General features: G+C 40.0%; 1 protein-coding gene across 1 annotated transcript; it reads right to left on the reverse strand.

The window, feature by feature from the left end:
* Positions 1-1,646: 1,646 nt before the first annotated feature.
* On the reverse strand, positions 1,647-17,527 carry C13H2orf66 (chromosome 13 C2orf66 homolog). Its single transcript, XM_034954721.3, has 3 exons — positions 6,451-17,527; positions 4,654-4,852; positions 1,647-2,638 (listed from the first exon to the last, which is right to left on the reverse strand). The coding sequence occupies exons 1-2, from the start codon at positions 6,622-6,624 to the stop codon at positions 4,673-4,675; spliced, it is 354 nt and encodes a 117-aa protein (XP_034810612.1). The 5' UTR covers positions 6,625-17,527; the 3' UTR covers positions 1,647-2,638; positions 4,654-4,672.
* Between the last annotated feature and the right edge of the window lie 1,403 nt (positions 17,528-18,930).

The raw sequence follows: 18,930 nt of genomic DNA on the forward strand, positions 1-18,930 counted from the left end.
GTGTAGGGAGGTTTTGGGGGTTTTGTTTGTTTGAGACGGAGTCTCGCTCTGTCGCCAAGCTGGAGTGCAGTGGCGTGATCTAGGCTCACTGCAGCCTCCGCCTCCGGGGTTCAAGTGATTCTCCTGCCTCAGCCTCCTGAGTAGCTGGGACTACAGGCACGAGCCACCACGCCCGGCTCATTTTTGTATTTTTACAGGAGACAGGGTTTCACCATGTTGGCCAGGCTGGTCTCGAACTCCTGACCTCAGGCCCACCTCAGCCTCCCAAAGTGCTGGGATTACAGGCGTGAGCCATCACGCTGGGCCCCCGGGAGGTTTTGATTGTCGAAATGATAGGGCAGGCCTGGCACGTGGCTCACGCCTGTAATCCCAGCACTTTGGGAGGCCAAGGTGGGCGGATCACGAGGTCAAGGGATCAAGGGTGACAGAGGGAGACTCCATCTCAAAAAAAAAAATTTCCAGCTGAAGGATGAATGCCCCTGCCCCAAAACTTTGCAAGCTCATAGCTAAATGTCCTATGTGGATGCCCTTCCTTTTCAAAGCCACTGCACTGCACTCCAGCCTGGTGCCACTGCACTCCAGCCTGGCGACAGAGCAAGACTCCATCTCAAAAACAAATAAAAAATAAAAAATAAAAAAATAGGGCAGAGATGGGGAATCTACTAACATAGACTATCTGGGGACCAGGTGTACTAAATGATCACGCACAGTGATAATTTGGCTTCCCCCAACTGCCAATAGCACTACCATTAAGAAACTCTAGTCAGTGTGAGGTATGGGCTTCCATCCATAAAAATGTTCCAGCTGGGCTGGGCACAGTGGCTCATGCCTGTAATCCCAGCACTTTAGGAGGCCGAGGTGGGTGGATCACGAGGTCAGGAGTTCGAGACCAGCCTGGCCAACATGGTGAAACCCTGTCTCTACTAAAAATACAAAAATTAGCCAGGCGTGGTGGCGGGTGCCTGTAATCCCAGCTACTAGGGAGGCTGAGGCACGAGAATCGCTTGAACCCAGGAGGCAGAGGTTGCAGTGAACCGAGATTGTGCCACTACACTCCAGCCTGGGCGACAGAGTGAGACTCCGTGTCAAAACAAAAAATAATAATAATAATCCAGTTGAAGGATGAATGCCCGTGCCCCAAAACTTTGCAAGCTCATAGCTAAATGCCCCATGTGGACGCCCTTCCTTTTCAATGCCCTGAAACTGATGAGCATTCCCTTTGTGGAGGTCTTAACACCGAGAGCAGGGATAGTAGTAAGAAAGTGAAAACCAGCCACTAGTACTTGGAACTCGACAGAGGTGAAAAACTCCCTACCACTCTACCATTTATATGAATAAGCTATGCTTTTCTGAAGAATAGCTCATCAAGAATTACTTACATTTTTTAAATGGCAAGAAAAAAAGTTTTGACATTAACTAAAAGCAGCTTCCATTACTGTGTGAAAACTGGATGAATAGCACGTGTTTATTTCAATTCAACAAGTATCTGTTGAACACTTGCTCCATGCTAGGCATTGTACTAGGTGCTGGGGAAATAAAGGTGAATTAGATATGGTCTCTGCTCACAAAGGCCTCACGACTCTTCAGGGGAAACAGACACATATACGACTAATTACAATAGAACATCTTAAACCAGACACAAAATCTGTTCTTGCACAAATATTTTATTCTTCATATACAATATCAATAATCCACCCAAAAAAGCCACATTAAAATATTTTGAAATGCACAGACTAATGTTAGGACAATGTTGCATTTTAGTGCAACATTCCTTTTGCAGGAATCACAGAGAAGATGATGCAGCTATCTATAAAGATACAGGAAAAGCAGCTATTCCAAATGTGAGTATGGGAATCAGAATAACTCAGCATGAGCTAGAGTAAGGAGAGCAGGGGCTGGTTGGAAAGAGAGGAAATCACCTGTTTCTACTTTTCCTTCCTGAGGAGGTTGTGTATGAGAGCAAGGGCTCGGGCATTGCTAGACTATTTGATGGGGCACAATGTCCACCTCTGAATCCTCTGGCAAAGAGCATCTTTGGAGGCGTTGACAACTTCTAGAATCCCATGTTTGTTGTTGTTGTTTGCTTCCATTTTAACTTAATTGTGGCTGTTTATCACTTGCCCTCATTTCTTATGAAACTAAAACTGTGAAGTATTTTGGTAGTGTATGCTGAACATGGGAATGCGTCTTCTTTTTAGGAAAGGAAGACAAATTTTAAACCCAACCCTCTATCACATATAATGAATTTTACTATACTAAAAGTGAGCATGTCCCTTTAAAAAAATATATTGGTCGATAAAAGATAATAAACATAAAAGACAAGTTTTAAAAACAAGCTTAAAGAAACATCTAATTTAGATTATAATCTTTTTTCAGTTTGTGATGTTTTTGTAACTCCTACAAATACATGCGGTGCTCTACATCAATATTTATGGTTTCACAGGAAAAAAACTCCATAAATATGCATAGAAATCATAGTTCCAGCGATTTATATGTAAATATGGAAATGTGGAATAAAATCATTACAAACTGAAAAATAAAAGTGAGGGGGAAAGAAACTCCTTGAAAGTTTAGCTATGACAATGGTTGAATTTTTCTAATGAGAAGCTTCATCTGTAGTTTTAAAATAGCCAGACACCTGAAAGAACAAGACAATGTTATAATTAAATAGAAACTGAAGACTACACAATCAACACAAAGACCCCCAAATCAACATATTTTACTGAAAACTCTTTTTGTCTTCATTTTCTCACCAGAGATGTAAGGAACATAGAGTTCATAATTATGAAATATACTCCAAATCAGAAGCTTTGTTTTTTTTTCATAAAAGTAAATAATTCCTGTTCTTTTATGATACCACCAACTGGGTGCTTTATCAGTTTCCTGCCCTTTTATATTACCTCATTCCATGCTCACATGAAAGTATTTATTTGATATTTTCTATGATACTTTCTGTAAGGTAGAAACTAGTATCTGCAATTTACAGATGAAGAAGCCGAGGCTTACAAGCAATTTATCTGCCTTTTACTAAGAGAGATAGTATGGTATTAATAACTATTCTCTGATACCCTAAGGCCTAAGTGTAAATAATAGTCAAGAGAAAACTTCATTAACATCTTACTGTTTCTTCTATTTTATTTTCTCATTTTAGAACAATATCCAAGGGCATATTCCACATGGTAAGTTATACGTTCTTTTTAGAATAGCAATCATTATTTTTTAATCATCACATTTAAAAGAACTAATAATGAAACCCCTTTCACAAACACTATGAAGCACAAGAAAGGCATGCTTCCTCAGAATTTCAAAATTACACTTGTGGGAGAATGGGAAAAGATTTTAATTATGATTCCATTCCCTTTATTATTCAGCTAAACAAAAAGCTAATGGATTGAAATCATAATGTATTTGCTTGGAATGCACCATACTTGTTCTTATTTTTTTGAGACGGAGTCTCGCTCTGTCACCCAGGCTGGAGTGCAGTGGCGTGCTCTCAGCTCACTGCAAGCTCCACCTCCCAGGTTTACGCCATTCTCCTGCCTCAGCCTCCCAAGTAGCTGGGACTACAGGCGCTGGCCACCACGCCCGTCTGATTTTTTGTATTTTTAGTAGAGATGGGGTTTCACCGTGTTAGCCAGGACGGTCTCGATTTCCTGACCTCGTGATCCTCCCGCCTCAGCCTCCCAAAGTGCTGGGATTACAGGTGTGAGCCACCGCGCCCGGCCAATCATACTTGTTCTTTTTAAATGGTAGGTGTTGGTTTGATAGGAATGCTAAGTAATAAGAGTAATGAAATTCGCTGGGCGTGGTGGCTCATGCCTGTAATCCCAGCACTTTGGGAGGCTGAGGCAGGTGGATCACAAGGTCAGGAGTTCGAGACCAGCCTGGCCAATATGGTGAAACCCTGTCTCTACTAAAAAAAAAAAAATACAAAAATTATCTGAGTGTGGTGGCAGGCACCTGTAATCCCAGCTACTCAGGAGGCTGAGGCAGAAGAATCCTTTGAACCCAGGAGGTAGAGGGTGCAGTGAGCCAAGATCACACCATTGCACTCCAGCCTGGGCGACAGAGTGAGACTCTACCTCAACAACAACAAAAAAAGTAATGAAATTCAAATCTTAATAAATTTTTAATTTTTTTATATGAGAAAAATGCCATCCTTACTAATAGTCAACCTTTTCTTCCTATAGGTGAGGAAGTTCAAGCTCAAATATATGCATAATACTTTATTGCCCAAAGAACCATACTTTTAACTTTTAATTCCCATCTAATCCAACAGCTCAATTTGACATATTTCTTTATGTAGATTTTCCACATAACTTAGCTATATCAGTTGGTCTGGAAAAAGATACAGGTAACAGTGTGGCCATGTTATTAATTTAATAATCCTATTAAGAGATAATTCTATTATTTTAATATGTCTCTGCCTGGATAACTATGCTTAAAAAATAAAGACTGTCATTTCTTTTTAAAACAAGACTGTAAAATACCTGAACCAAATCCAAATACTTAATAGTAATGAGTATAAGCAGAACTAAGCACTTATTTCTATGAGGAAATAAAATTAATTTTTCAAATAAATACTTTCAAAATATCTACTTTATGGCTGACTTGTATGTTTGGACAGATCCAGAATAAAGGGCCAACTTTTACCTGAGCTCAGAAGAAACTTTCAGCCTTTGAGATAATTGTGAAAGGAGTTTTTCTGCTCTTCATAATCTGCAGATGCAGAAGCAGTAAGTTCTGACTGGAAAGAGAGAGGTCTAGGATTTTCATTCGTGGGGAAAGGATTTGGAAATGTTCCAAGATCAAGACCTCTGCCCTTAAAATATGCCTGAAGCCTTCTGAAAAACTAAAGAGAGAAAGAAAATGGTCAATGCCAGATATAAATGAAACACCAAAAATAAAGGTGATTTTTTTCCCTCTATTTTTCCCCTGAATTGACTTTAAGGCTAATCTAAGAGGCAAGAAATACAAAATCCAGAAATACAAGTACAAGTACATGCTTCAGCTACTTCTCCTCCCCTCCTCTGTACCTTCTTTCTGACATTTCAACCCTAACCAAAATAATTCACCATTCTTACTGAAAATTGAAGGAAGACTATGGAGCGGCACCACAGTGGAAAGATTCATTGTGAACTATCTCTGAGTACTAAGGTCAAAGGTGAAAATGAACTCCATAATAAGCAGCTCAGTATCTCCTCTTCCTTAATATGAGATCTCTGTTGTTGCCTTCTGCAATAGTTTCTTTTCAGATTTCCATTAGGAAATGAACACAGAAGATGTGCAAAGTGCTACTTGCTTTGATGCAGGACAGGCAAATCCCAAAACTGGAGCTTAGCACAGGAGGGTTCTTGGCTTTGCCCAGAAAAGAATTTAAGGGCAGGCTGGTTGTGGTAACAATCTTTTATTGAAAGGTACTGCTCCTGCCAGAACAAGGCTAATTCATAGGTAGTGCACCCAGGGCTGACAACATACGGGCTCTTATCAACTGTGTTTTTATCTACTTTTGAATATATGCAAATTAAGGGATGGGTTAATGCAAATAGAAGGGAGTTATTTAGAGCTTTCTAGGAAAGAGGTGGTAACTTTTGGGTCATTGCCATGGAAAGGAGTGGTAGCTTCCAGGTAATTGCCATGACATTTGTAAACTGTCATGGCACTGAGGGGAGGATCATATCCTAAGAGCAATGAGAGCAGGTTGGGACCACTTTTGTTGCCATCTGCTGGTTTCACCCAGTGTTTTCACTTTATCCTGTCTGGACCAGATCCTGTTTTCATCAGCAACTGTGACCAGAAAACAAATCCTGCTGGTCTCTTATCTCAGTTTATTTTAATCCTATGTTGTTATATTTCACATCATTCACTTTAGAAAAACCATATTTCAAAATAGTCATGTCAACATGTTTATTGTATTAGGCATTTTTTTTTAAAGAGAATGTTTACTGAACTTTTGAATTCTATTTTATAGATAACTATATGTTGAAAATATGTCCAGTAAATTGATACCCATGCAGGGTCAACTTTCAATTTTTGCAGCTGAGCTTGGCAATCTCTAGTTATATGATAACTTGTTTTATCATCAGTTCAATCTAAGCTATGCACGAGCAATTCCCTGTTTCACTCTTTATTTTTTATATGTATTAGAAATCAAGGCTACAAAGTCAATGTGTATATAAGATCAGTTACAAATGAATTGTACTATGTGTGTATAAGATTGTTTCTAAATATAAATTTGTTTCTCTTTACAGAAACAAATGTAAACTGGCCAGAGAAACAATAGGTTGCCAACCACTAGGATAGTAAAACTCTGGTCCAATCCTGTTGGAGAATTTTCTCAACCCTTGGTAGCCCCCTTTCCACTACGTTCTGGAAAACAGAATGCTGTGTGCATAAATCCAAAGAGGCATTAGTTCTATCCTGAAACCCAGGCCCCAAGCGTGTTCTTACCAGATCTCTGTTTCCGGGGTTGTTGAGTGGCTTCCATTTGTCCTCATTTCTTACTGTGGCTCCATTCACATGCCCAAGCAGCACCAGGGCAACACATAGTAGCAGGAGAGGTGCTCTGGTCATGGTGGAGTGAAGCTGAGTGAAAGAGGGGATGCGGGAGCTGTCAATGATCATTGAGAGAGATAGTCAGGGAAGAGAGAAAGAGGAAACATCTGTAAAGGCAGACAAGGAAGGAGAAATAGCATACTGGTTTATCTAAGTTTTACAGCCATCTTTTTTCCAGATTGACTTCTAAATGAGGACCCCAAAATGCAACTGATTAGCTTAAAGTAGCCCATGATAATGAGAATGTTATACAGTGATAAGCAAAACAATTATGGAACATAACATAGAAAGTCTGAATATGCCTTTTTCATCTTTGGAAAAAAAGTACTTTGTTGTCTCCAAAGAAACTGCAACTCTTAAAATAAAAAACAGAACCTTAAATTACTTTTAAGCCTTAAGACAGCAGTCTTTAAAAAAAAGAAAAGAAAAAGAAATTACTTCAGATACCGAGCTGAGAAATACACCTTACACACACATCTGAGACAGACACATACCACACCAGTGTGAGTAGAGATTGTCTTCCACTCCAAGGTGTGAAATGGAAACTGAGACACATCGTAGAAAAGGCTAATAAAGCTTACCAGGAGTTTGGTTTTGGTTGGTCCTCCTAGGTTATCCTGCCTATAATTGGCAAGGCAATTCATGGGTACTTATAACCAATGGATTGGGTGCCAGTGGAAGTCACTGACTTGAGCAGGGGAGTTAAAAAATAATGATTCCTTTTTCATCCAGAACACAAAGATTCTTGAGAGTCAGATCTTCAAGCTTCTTCAGGGATAAGCTTATTTGCCTTAGAAATGCGGCAGCCACTCCTTGAACCACGAACATTTTATGTGGATTTTATAAAACACACAAAGCACTTCCACACAGCAAAGTGATTTTCTCCTTTTTTACTTTTAAGGGAAGGGATACACCTGGAAATACGACGGATTATATAGCTGGAAATATGATGATGATTATCCCACCTATTAGAATGTTCTTTTGGAGATATGACTTTTTCAAGTTAACAGCATTTTTTGAACAGAAAATTATTTTGTGAGAGACAAAATTACTCTTTTTGACCTATACCTTGTACTTTTTTCTGAGAATCTCAAGAAGCTCTACAAGTTTTAAATAGTGGCATCATTTATCATAATATCTCTTCAAAATAGAGCAAGAAGATAACACGTTTCATGGAAAAAAGAAAAATTACTATACCTACAACATTCCCTTGCTGAATAAATGCCATCTGTAGAAAATGGTAGGCCGAGAAATTGGACTTGAGTTGTGACGTTGCTTTGGTTCCAATGATTTAGAACAAAATTTAGGACAAGATATTTATTCAGAAGGCTGGTGATCTCGACTGGAAATTAGCAAACCTGGCTATAGTCTCAGTCTTGCCATCTTGACCCTGGGCAAGTTACTATGACCTCTGCCCTTCATTTGTTCATTTCCTCTGTTTATTCATTCAGCAGACTTTTAGAAAGTGCCTACTATGTGCCAGGTACTGCAACAGGATTTGAGGATGAAATGGTAAGAATAATAAATACAGTCCTTGCCCTCATTAAATAGAGTAGTGGGCAAGATAAACATTAATCAAATTGTACAACCAAATGTGTACATATAAGTGAACAATCATTTCTATGAAATAGCGAGTGCTATGAAAGTATAGAAAAAGGGAATTTGATTCAGTCTGAGAGCCAAGGAAGTCTTCTGTGAAGAAATGACCTTACATCCAGTCAATTGAATAGGAGTTACCTAGGCAACCTGAGGAAGACAGAGGGAGAAGTGTGTCAAACAAGGTGAACAGCTGTGCTAGGAATGGGGCACTTTAAAGGTAGTGAAATTATGCCAGGCGTAGAGGGAGCAGGTGGGATGCCTGACGCAAGATGGGGCCGGAGAGGTAGTCAGATTATGATCTTTCGGCTACAAGTAATGCTAACTGATTAAAGGGTTTTAGGCATCTAAGAAGCTTGATCATACTTGCATTTTTAAAAGGTTATTCTGGTTGCAGTGGGGAGGAGAGACTGGGCTAGAAAAGAGGGCTGCGCAAAGCCAGTTAGGTGGTTGCACAGTAGTCCAGACAGGAGAAGATGTTAACTTGGATTAGGGCGATGTTAGCACAGATGCAGAGAATATGGGTAGATCTGAGAGATATTTATAAGGGATTGTTAATGTACTGGGTACTACGGGGAGGGGGGCTAAGGAGATGGGAGTTTCAAAACCAATTGCTAGGTCCGTGGGTTATGCAGGTGAGTGGGTTACAGTGCCATTCACCAAGATATCAAACCCAGGCATGGAGGAATGAAGATCATCATTCTGTTTGGAATGTGTTGAGTTAGAGGAGGCTTTGAGATTTCCTCGTGGGGATGGAGAGTATGCAATAGGATACACAGATCTGGAGCTCAAAGGAGAAATCTGGGAAGGAAATGTAAATTTGGGAGTTGTTGGCATAGAAGTGAATGACATTACCTCAGTAAAGGTTAGAATATGAGGAAAAAAGGGGGCCACAAACTTGAGCTTTGAGAAATTTTAACATGTAACAGCCACATACAGGAATCTACAAAAGAGACCCTGAAGGTGAGGGAAAATCAGCAAAGTATGGAAGCAACAGAAGAAAGTGTTTCAAGAAGGGACACATTGGATAAAATTAGGTCTATAGAGCATTTGAACTGTTTTAGTAGAAAGTCAGATTAGAAGGGAGTGGATGGAGAGGAAAATGCGTGAGTATAGCAAGCTCTTGGAAACGCAGCTATGAAAAGAAAGAAGGTAGTTACTAGAGTGAAAAGTAGAGTCAAGGAAAAGTGTTGTAGTTGTTAAAATGTGAGAGACTTGTTTGTTTAAATGTCAATGGTTAGGTGAGTAAATGAATACCCTGGAATTGTATTACATCACTCTCTTTAAAACCCCAGGACTTTAAAGTATCTAATAATATTGAAATATTAAATTTTTACTGAGGTTCAACATATGCAAATCAATAAATGTAATCCATCACATAAACAGAACCAATGACAAAAACCACAACATGATTTGTCTCAATAGATGCAGAAAAGGCCTTCGGCAAAATTCAACAACCTTCATGCTAAAAACTTTCAATAAACCAGGTATTGATGGAACGTATCTCAAAATAATAAGAGCTATTTATCACAAACCCGCAGTCAATAACATACTGAATGGGCAAAAACTGGAAGCATTCCCTTTAAAAACTGGCACAAGACAAGGATGCCCTCTCTCACCACTCCTATTCAACATAGTATTGGAAGTTCTGGCCAGGACAATCAGGCAAGAGAAAGAAATAAAGGGTATTCAATTAGGAAAAGAGGAAGTCAAATTGTCCCTGTTTGCAGATGACATGATTGTATATTTAGAAAACCCCATTGTCTCAGCCCAAAATCTCCTTAAGCTGATAAGCAACTTCAGCAAAGTCTCAGGATACAAAAATCCATGTGCAAAAATCACAAGCATTCTTATACAGCAGTAACAGACAAACAGAGAGCCAAATCATGAGTGAACTCCCATTCACAATTGCTACAAAGAGAATAAAATACTTTGGAATACAACTTATAAGGGATATGAAGGATCTCTTCAAGGAGAACTACCAACCACTGCTCAAGGAAATAAGAGAGGACACAAACAAATGGAAAAACATTCCATGCTCATGGATAGGAAGAATCAATATAGTGAAAATGGCCATACTGCCCAAAGTAATTTATAGATTCAATGCTATTCCCATCAAGCTACCATTGATTTTCTTCACAGAACTGGAAACAACTACTGTAAATTTCATATGGAACCAAAAAAGAGCCCACATAGCCAAAAAGAAGAAAAAAAAAGAACAAAGCTGAAGGCACCATGCTACCTGACTTCAAACTGTCCTACAAGGCTACAGTAACCAAAACAGCACGGTACTGGTACCAAAACAAATATATAGACCAATGGAACAGAACAGAGCCCTCAGAAATAACACCACACATCTACAACCATCTGATCTTTGACCAACTCAACAAAAACAAGCAATGGGGAAAGGACTCTCTATTTAATAAATGGTGCTGGGAAAACTGGCTAGCCATATGTAGAAAGCTGAAACTGGATCCTTTCCTTACAGCTTATATGAATATTAACTCAAGATGGATTAAAGACTTAAACGTAAGACCTAAAACTATAAAAACCCTAGAAGAAAACCTAGGCAATACCATTCAGGACATAGGCATGGGCAAAGTCTTCAGGACTAAAACACCAAAAGCAATGGCAACAAAAGCCAAAATTGGCAAATGGGATCTAATTACACTAAAGAGCTTCTGCACAGCAAAAGAAACTGTCAACAGAGTGAATAGGCAACCTACAGAATGGTAGAAAATTTTTGCAATCTATCTATCTATCTGACAAAGGGCTAATATCCAGAATCTACAAAGAACTTAAACAAATTTACAAGAAAAAAAAACCCCATCAAAAAGTGGCAAAGGATATGAACAGACACTTCTCAGAAGAAGACGTTTATGCAGCCTACAAACACGAAAAAAAGCTCATCATCACTGGTCACTAGAGAAATGCAAATCAAAACCACAATGAGATACCATCTCACACCGGTTAGAATGGCAATCATTAAAAAGTCAGGAAACAACATATGCTGGAGAGGATGTGGAGAAATAGGAGCGCTTTTACACTGTTGGTGAGAGTGTAAATTAGTTCAACCATTGTGGCAGACAGTGTGGAAATTCCTCAAGGATCTAGAACTAGAAATACCATTTGACCCAGCAATCCCATTACTGGGTATACACTGAAAGGATTACAAATCATGCTACTATAAAGACACATGCACACATATGTCTATTGGAGCACTATTCACAATAGCAAAGACTTGGAACCAACCCAAATGTCCATCAATGATAGATTGGATAAAGAAAACATGGCACATATACACCATGGAATACTATGCAGCCATAAAAAAGGATGAGTTCATGTCCTTTGCAGGGACATGGATGAAACTGGAAACCATCATTCTCAGCAAACTAACACAGGAACAGAAAACCAAACACTGCATGTTCTCACTCAATAGTGGGAGTTGAACAATGAGAACACATGGACACAGGGAGGGGAACATCACACACTGGGGCCTATCAGGGATTGAGAGGCTGGGGAAGAGATAGCACTAGGAGAAATACCTAATTTAGATGACGAGTTGATGAGTGCAACAAACCAACATGGCATGTGTATACCTGTATAACAAACCTGCATGTTCTGCACATGTACCCCAGAACTTACAGTATAATAAAAAACAAATCAAAAAAATTTTTTACTGAGATTGTAGTAAAAAGTCACAACACTATAAACTCCTTAGACAATGCCCACCCTCACATTCCCAGTGCCCAATGTTGAGCCCAATATGCAAGCACTTTTAAAACAGAAAATACTGGCTGAATAAATTACAACCGATTTTCATAGCCATTTATCTATGAATAATTGATAGTTCCATTTGTATAAAAACATAGTTCATTTGTTCTTTTAAGAGCTTCTTAAATTTTTAAGAAATATTTATAGTTTCTCAAAGGAACCGATGGACCAAAGGTAACATACATACTATAGTCTTGTTCCTTAACACTGGAGTTTCCCTGATGATTAATAGAACATAGAACTATATGTTTAAGTTAAAAAAAATTAATTCCTTTGTTTCTTTTTTTAAGAGACAGGGCTGTACTCTGTCACCCAGGCTGGAGTGCAGTGGTACAATCACAGCTCACTGCAGCCTCCACCTCCTAGGCTCAAGTGATCCTTCCACCCTAGCCTCCCGAGTAGCTAGGACTACAGGCACACATCAACATGGCTGGCTCTCTTTTTTTTTTCTTTTTTTGTAGAACCATGTTTCACTATGTTGCCCAGGCTGGTCTCAAACTCCTGGTCTCAAGTCATTCTCCTGCCTGAGCCTCCCAAAGTTCTGGGATTTCAGGCATGAGCCACCATGCCTGGCCAGTTTCTTGATTTTAAATTTCTTTTTTAAAGAGCAGAAGGTACTACTGATAAAGTTGATTATGACATTTCCTTCAAAATGTATCAACACAGCACTAAGTAGATATTTTGTAATTATTTGGTTAATAGCTTCAATCAAGAGAGAGAGAAAAAATCCCACAATATTTTAGGTTCTCAAACCATTAGTTTCTGGTCCAAATTATCTAATTTGGTCTCTTCATTAAGTAGTGCATTTGTAAAAGTAGCAGTTGGGACAAAAGGGTGTGGTAACAGGCAAAAAGGTGCTTCTGCACCCAGAGGCATCTGAATGAAACTCTTTGCTAGCATTTCTCAAATGGAATTTGAAAAGAAAATAGAGTACTCAGCACAGAACCACACACATGAAAGAAATCCAACAAATATGTGTTGATTGAATTACAAATTGAAGTATAATATAAATGCAAACATAGGCTAATTGTGGGGAAAGCATGCTAATTAAACAAGGTAGGGAGGAATTTTTAACCCATCTATTGGACTATATAACCTTTTCAAACCCTTCTTGTCTCTATTAAGGAAAAAAACCCAGAGCTGATACAGCTCGTTAGCTGTATCATGAACGGACATAAAATTTAATCTCTTTTTTCTTCCCCTTGGCCTAAGTGAATAGGAAAATTATTATTTATAGAGTGCCTCCTCAGTGATGATGAGGACTTCAAAAATAAGGGAAAGGTTGCTCATATTATTAATAAAGCAGGCCAGGCAGCTTTCTGCTCATAGCAATAACTACTTTTTTTGTGTGTGACAGCAGACAGATTTCAGTTTGAAGGTGGAATAAAGAGAAGGAGGAAGAAATAAACCTCTTGTGATAAACAGAACAGAAGCAAAGAGCTGTGGGTCAAGGGAGCCATAGTGACTATGACAGACAGGAGAGTAGGGGCTCACCCCTCATATTCTGGGGGCACAAAAATCTTCCAGATTCTATGAGACCCAGAGGAGGTGAGGGTAGGTGCAGAAACCATTGAAGTTGAATTTCCCTCCTCCCCCATTGGTATAGGGGCTTAGAGTCAAACGAAGTTGGTTCAAAACACACATGACATTCTCAAAAACCTCCACAGTAGGGTGAACCATTTGTCCTTTTCAGCAGCATCTATATTAAGTGTAAGTATAAAGTTGACCCTCAGAATTCTGTAGTTATTCACTATGAAGAAATCTGTCGTATTCTTTGCTATCATCAGTTTTGTTTTCTAAAAAATGGCAAAGTAAAGATGGCAGTAATAGAAACTGGGGACTATTAGAAGGAAGGAGAGAGGGAGGAGGGCAAAGGTTGAAAAACTAACTGCCGGGTACTGTGCTTAGTACCTGAGTGATGGGATCATTCATATCCCAAACCTCTGCATCACACAATATACCCAGGTAACAAACCAGCATGTGTACCCCCCGAATCTAAAATAAAAGTTGGAAAAAAAATGTTAGAGGGGTATATTAAAAAGGATAAAAGATCTTCCTCTGTTTAAAATATGTTACAGCCGTTTTTATGTAATAGGGCCAGAGTGTGAGCCAATTCTAAAAGCCTGAGTATTGGGGGAACCCACCCCCATATTTCAACGTGGGTTCTTTCTATTTTGCATAAGTGTTGGCCGGCTGAGAAATAAAGAGAAAGAGTACCAAGAGAGGAATTTTACAGCTGGGCTGCTGGGGGTGACATCACATATCAGTAGGACCATGATGCCCACCTGAGCCTTAAAGCCAGCAAGTTTTATTAAGGATTTCAAAAGGGGAGGGGGTGCAAGAACAGGGAGTAGGTCGCAAAGATTACATGCTTCAAAGGGTAAAAAGGAGAACAAAGATCACATGCTTCTGAGGAAATAGGACAAGGGCAAAATCAGAAACTCCTGATAAGGGTCCAGCAAAGATCACAAAGCAAAGGGCAAAAGCAGAATTACTGACAAGGGTCTATGTTCAGCAGTGCAAGTGCAAGTATTGTCTTTTTTTTTTTTTTTTTTTTTTTGAGACAGAGTCTCGTTCTTTCGCCCAGGCTGGAGTGCAGTGGCGAGATCTTGGCTCACTTCAAGCTCCACCTCCTGGGTTCATGTCATTCTCCTGCCTCAGCCTCCCAAGTAGCTGGGACCACAGGCGCCTGCCACCATTCCTGGATAATTTTTTTGTATTTTTAGTAGAGACAGGGTTTCACCGTGTTAGCCAGGATGGTCTCGATCTCCTGACCTTGTGATCTATCTGCCCACCTTGGCCTCCCAAAGTGCTGGGATTACAGGCTTGCGCCACCGCACCCAGCTGCACGTATTGTCTTGATAAACATCTTAAACAACAGAAAACAGGGTTTGAGAGCAGAGAACCAGACTGACCTCAAATTTACCAGGGCAGGGTTTTTCCCCACACTAGTAAGCCTGAGAGTACTGCAGGAGACCAGGGGGTATTTCAGTCCTTATCTCAACTGCATAAGACAGACACTCCCAGAGCAGCCATTTATAGACCTCCCCCCAGGAATGCATTCCTTTCCCAGAGTATTAATCCTTGCTAGGAAAAGAATTTAGTGATATCTTCCCTACTTGCATGTCCATTTATAGGCTCTCTGCAAGAAGAAAAATATGGCTCGTTTTGCCCAACCCGCAGGCAGTCAGACCTTATGGTTGTCTTCCCTTGTTCCCTAAAATCGCTGTTATTCTGTTTTTTCAAGGTGCCCTGATTTCATATTCTTCAAACACTCATGTTTTACAGTCAATTTGTACAGTTAACACAATTATCGTAGTGGTCCTGAGGTGACGTACATCCTCAGCTTATGAAGATAACAGGATTAAGAGATTAAAGTAAGACAGGCGTAAGAAATTATGAAAGTATTATTTGGGAACTAGTAAATGCCCATGAAATCTTCACAATTTATGTTCCTCTGCTGCAGCTCCAGCCAGTCCCTCCATTCGGGGTCCCTGACTTCCTGCAACACTTGAGACCACAGAGCAAGGAGGCCCCGTGCCAACTAGGTTGGCCATGCTTCCTCCAGAGTGTAAGGCAATTCCGGAAGCCTGAACTCAGAGAGAAAGGAGGCCCCAGGCCAAGCAAGGTTGCCATGCTTCCTGGAGAGCACTGGCTCTCAAGTCCAGGCTGACCTCACAGCTGCTGCTTCCATCAGGTGTTCATGATCAATTTCTGGGACTTGGGCAGCAGCCTCCCTGTCTCCTGCCCCTGGTCTGTCTTTCTCACAGCCACCAGCCTTTCCAAAACACAAATGCCACAATTTGGGCTAGTAAGAGAGAGCCAGCCAATGCATCCCTTTAAATCCTGCCCTAAGTTCAAGCCATTTCTCCTACAGCTAAGATGGAGGAGTAGAGTCAACAGAGGATAAAAATCATGATAATCATGCTTGAGCAAAAGCCAGCTGGGAGAAACACAGTGAAAAACTAGACATCCAGATTCACACACTGACTGAGACATAAACTGAACTGAGAACCAGGTTCCCAACCCCTTCTCTCATCTCAGGCCCTACTGATATCTCCAAATTCATCAGAGGAGTAAAATATTTTTCCTAAAATATAGAAGGCAGAATCATTGCTTACAGTTTTGCAAACAGGTCTTTGGCAGGCAGGCTGCTTTTGTAACAGAGAGCCTGAGGGCAGACAAGGTCTCACTGCTGAGGTAAAGCTCACATGCATCACATCCCCTTCTCATGGTATCTGGATGCCCATAAAATAGAGTCTAAACTCTTGATTATGATATAAAGGCTCTCAATATGATCCAGTCCTACCATTCCATCCACTTGACCTCCAGTGACCACCATTGCACTTATGCCTGAGTGCCATTGAAATTGCTGTTGCTTCTGTCTGGAATACCTTCTCCAACCCTTGTATGCCCTCATAATTTCTCTCTGTTTGCTTCTTCAAAGCTCAGATCAAATATCACTTCTTTTGAGAAAAAGATACCACTGCGTCATTTCAACCGTTCTTGCCAGGTGAAATTAATGTAATTGACTGAATGATTGTGTCCCCCTGACCCCAAATTCATATCTTGAAAACCTAACCCTAAATGTGATGCTATCAGGAGGTGGAGCCTCTGGGAGGTGATTGGTTCATCAGAATAGAGCCCTAATGAATGGGATTGGTGCCCTCCTAAAAGAGACCTCAAAGAACTCTCCTGCCCTTTTTCTGCCACGTAAGGATACAGGGAGAAGATGACAGTCTGCAATCCAGAGGATGGCTTCGCCAGAACCCAATCTGTGCTGGCACCCTGATCTTAGATTTCCAGTCTCCAGAACTGTGAGAAATAAATGTCTGTTGTTCACAAGCCACCCAGTCTATGGTACTTTGTTACAGCAGCCCAAACTAAGACAATCAGGATGACTGCATTTGTTTCCACTTGGCTCATGGTTCACAAGGTGCTCTCTTGAAGGAGGCACCATGTCTTTTTTATCATTGATTCTTCAGAGCTTGGTCTTGTCTTCAGAGGTTGGTATAATGCCTGGCACAATGTAGTTATATCACAAATGTTTATGGAATTAAAAATTCTGTAGGTAAAATTTGAACTTAGATTCTTACATTATTTCAGCCTTGTTACATTTCTATTTTGTATCATTCACCAGAGATTTATATAATGTCATATTTTAATCAGGAGGGGAGAGATAATTGTAGTTGACCAGTATTTGTCAATTTTACTTGAATAGTCAATAGACCAGTAAAGTGTAAATTAATATTTGATCTATCTCTTGCACACAAACCAATAGAGACTGGGGAAACTGGCGTATTCATGACCACACACACTTTTCTATTTGAATTGTTCTGGATTTGAGGGGGTGGGGCAGAGCTGTTTTGTCCAAGTCCTGAGATAACTCAGATGGGGAAGCCCAGTCAATAAGAAATAATTCATATTCAATATGGTAGTCCTCAAATCACAACATGGGCCTGCTAAAGGAGTTAAAGGACATTAGAACCATCCAGAATAATTATTATTAGTACAGCTTTCTCCCCTCCATTCAGAAGCAAAGCAGTTCTATTTATTTATTTATTTATTTATTTATTTATTTATTTATTTATTTTTCCCCTCCAGGGATATGGAAACTTTGGCCCTATTTGGTGCATCCTGCCCTGAAGCTATTTAGGAGCCTAAAGGCCCATACGTCATAGGAGATATCTCCCATTAGTCATCCATGAAGAGCACCTTGGGATTTCTCTCCTCTCCCTTTGTTCCTTTTAACTAATTATTTAGATTTCTGGCTTATAATCAAACTTTAAGGATGGCTTGCCCTTCTGATGTAGGATAATAAGCATGGTATTTATTGAATACATACTATGTCTCAGGGCCTCTGCTTTGTCACTACTCATTGTTAATTTTCACAACCCAATGTATAGACCATACTCTTCTCAATTTATACATTGGAAGTGGAGGTTATAAGAGACAGTGAGTTTTCAAGACTGAGTTCCTAGCATGTTACTTAGTATAAATCTAGATGTGTTTTCTTAGGAGTTTAGGGTTAAGACATACTTATGAATAAGAATTCTGTGAAAGGATTCTGAGATGATCCTGGGTTGCAGCAAAGCTGGCAGTGCAGATTTAAACCTTAAATTCTATCTGAGAATTTGGGCCTCCTAAGATCTATATGGCCCAAAGTAGTATGAGACCTTAGAAGATACGGTAGGGTGAAAATGCCCACCCCAAAGACATCAAGCCCTAATGCTTGTAAATGTTACCTTATTTGGAAGAAAGGTCTTTGTATATGTGATTAAGTTAAGGCTCTTGAGATGAGACTATCCTGATTTATCAGGGTATGCCCTCAAAGCAATCAATTTGATTGCTTGTCTTTAAGAGAGGCAGGGGGAGATTTCACAGGCACACAGAGGGGAAGGCAATGTGAGCACAGAGCAGAGAGAGATTTGACAATGCTGGCCTTGAGGGCTGGTATGATGTGGCCACAAGCCAAGGAATGCCAGCAGCCAACAGAAGCTGGAAGAGGAAGGGAACAAGTCCTTCCATAGGGTGTCCAGAGGTGGCATGGCCCTACCCATGCCTGGATTTTGGCTCAGAGGTACTGAATTCAGACTTTCTGGCCTTCAAAACTGTGAGAGAATATATTTCTGTTGTTTTAAGCCATCCAGTTTTTGGTAATTTGTTACAGCAGTCAAAGGAAAAGACTACAGGGGATGTTGAGACATCAGGCCAATCACGGAGGAAGACTCATGACTCACCACAACTGCTTTAGGTTCTACTAAACACACTAAGCTGCAGTTGACTTAGAACCTGGATTCAAATTTTTATTCCCTTTTGAGGAAGGCTGAGCTTCTTCTGTCATCCAGATCACAACACAAAATGGATTTGGATTGAAATATCTATTATGAACCTGGGATTTTACATAAGTCAAACTATAATTGAATATCTTTTTGATACAAAAGGGATGAGAAAAGAGGCCACATCAGAATATTAAACTAGATAAGACCCTTTCCATGAGTCACA

This window comes from Pan paniscus, chromosome 13, assembly GCF_029289425.2.
Source record: "Pan paniscus chromosome 13, NHGRI_mPanPan1-v2.0_pri, whole genome shotgun sequence".
In the NCBI taxonomy this organism is placed as follows: domain Eukaryota; kingdom Metazoa; phylum Chordata; class Mammalia; order Primates; family Hominidae; genus Pan; species Pan paniscus.

Coding starts and splice junctions, on each gene's coding strand:
- C13H2orf66 (XM_034954721.3), bottom strand. CDS start 6,624: ATGATCATTGACAGCTCCCGCATCCCCTCTTTCACTCAGCTTCACTCC. Junction 4,853..6,450: donor ACCCCGGAAACAGAGATCTG/GTAAGAACACGC, acceptor TTCTCTCTTTAG/TTTTTCAGAAGGCTTCAGGC.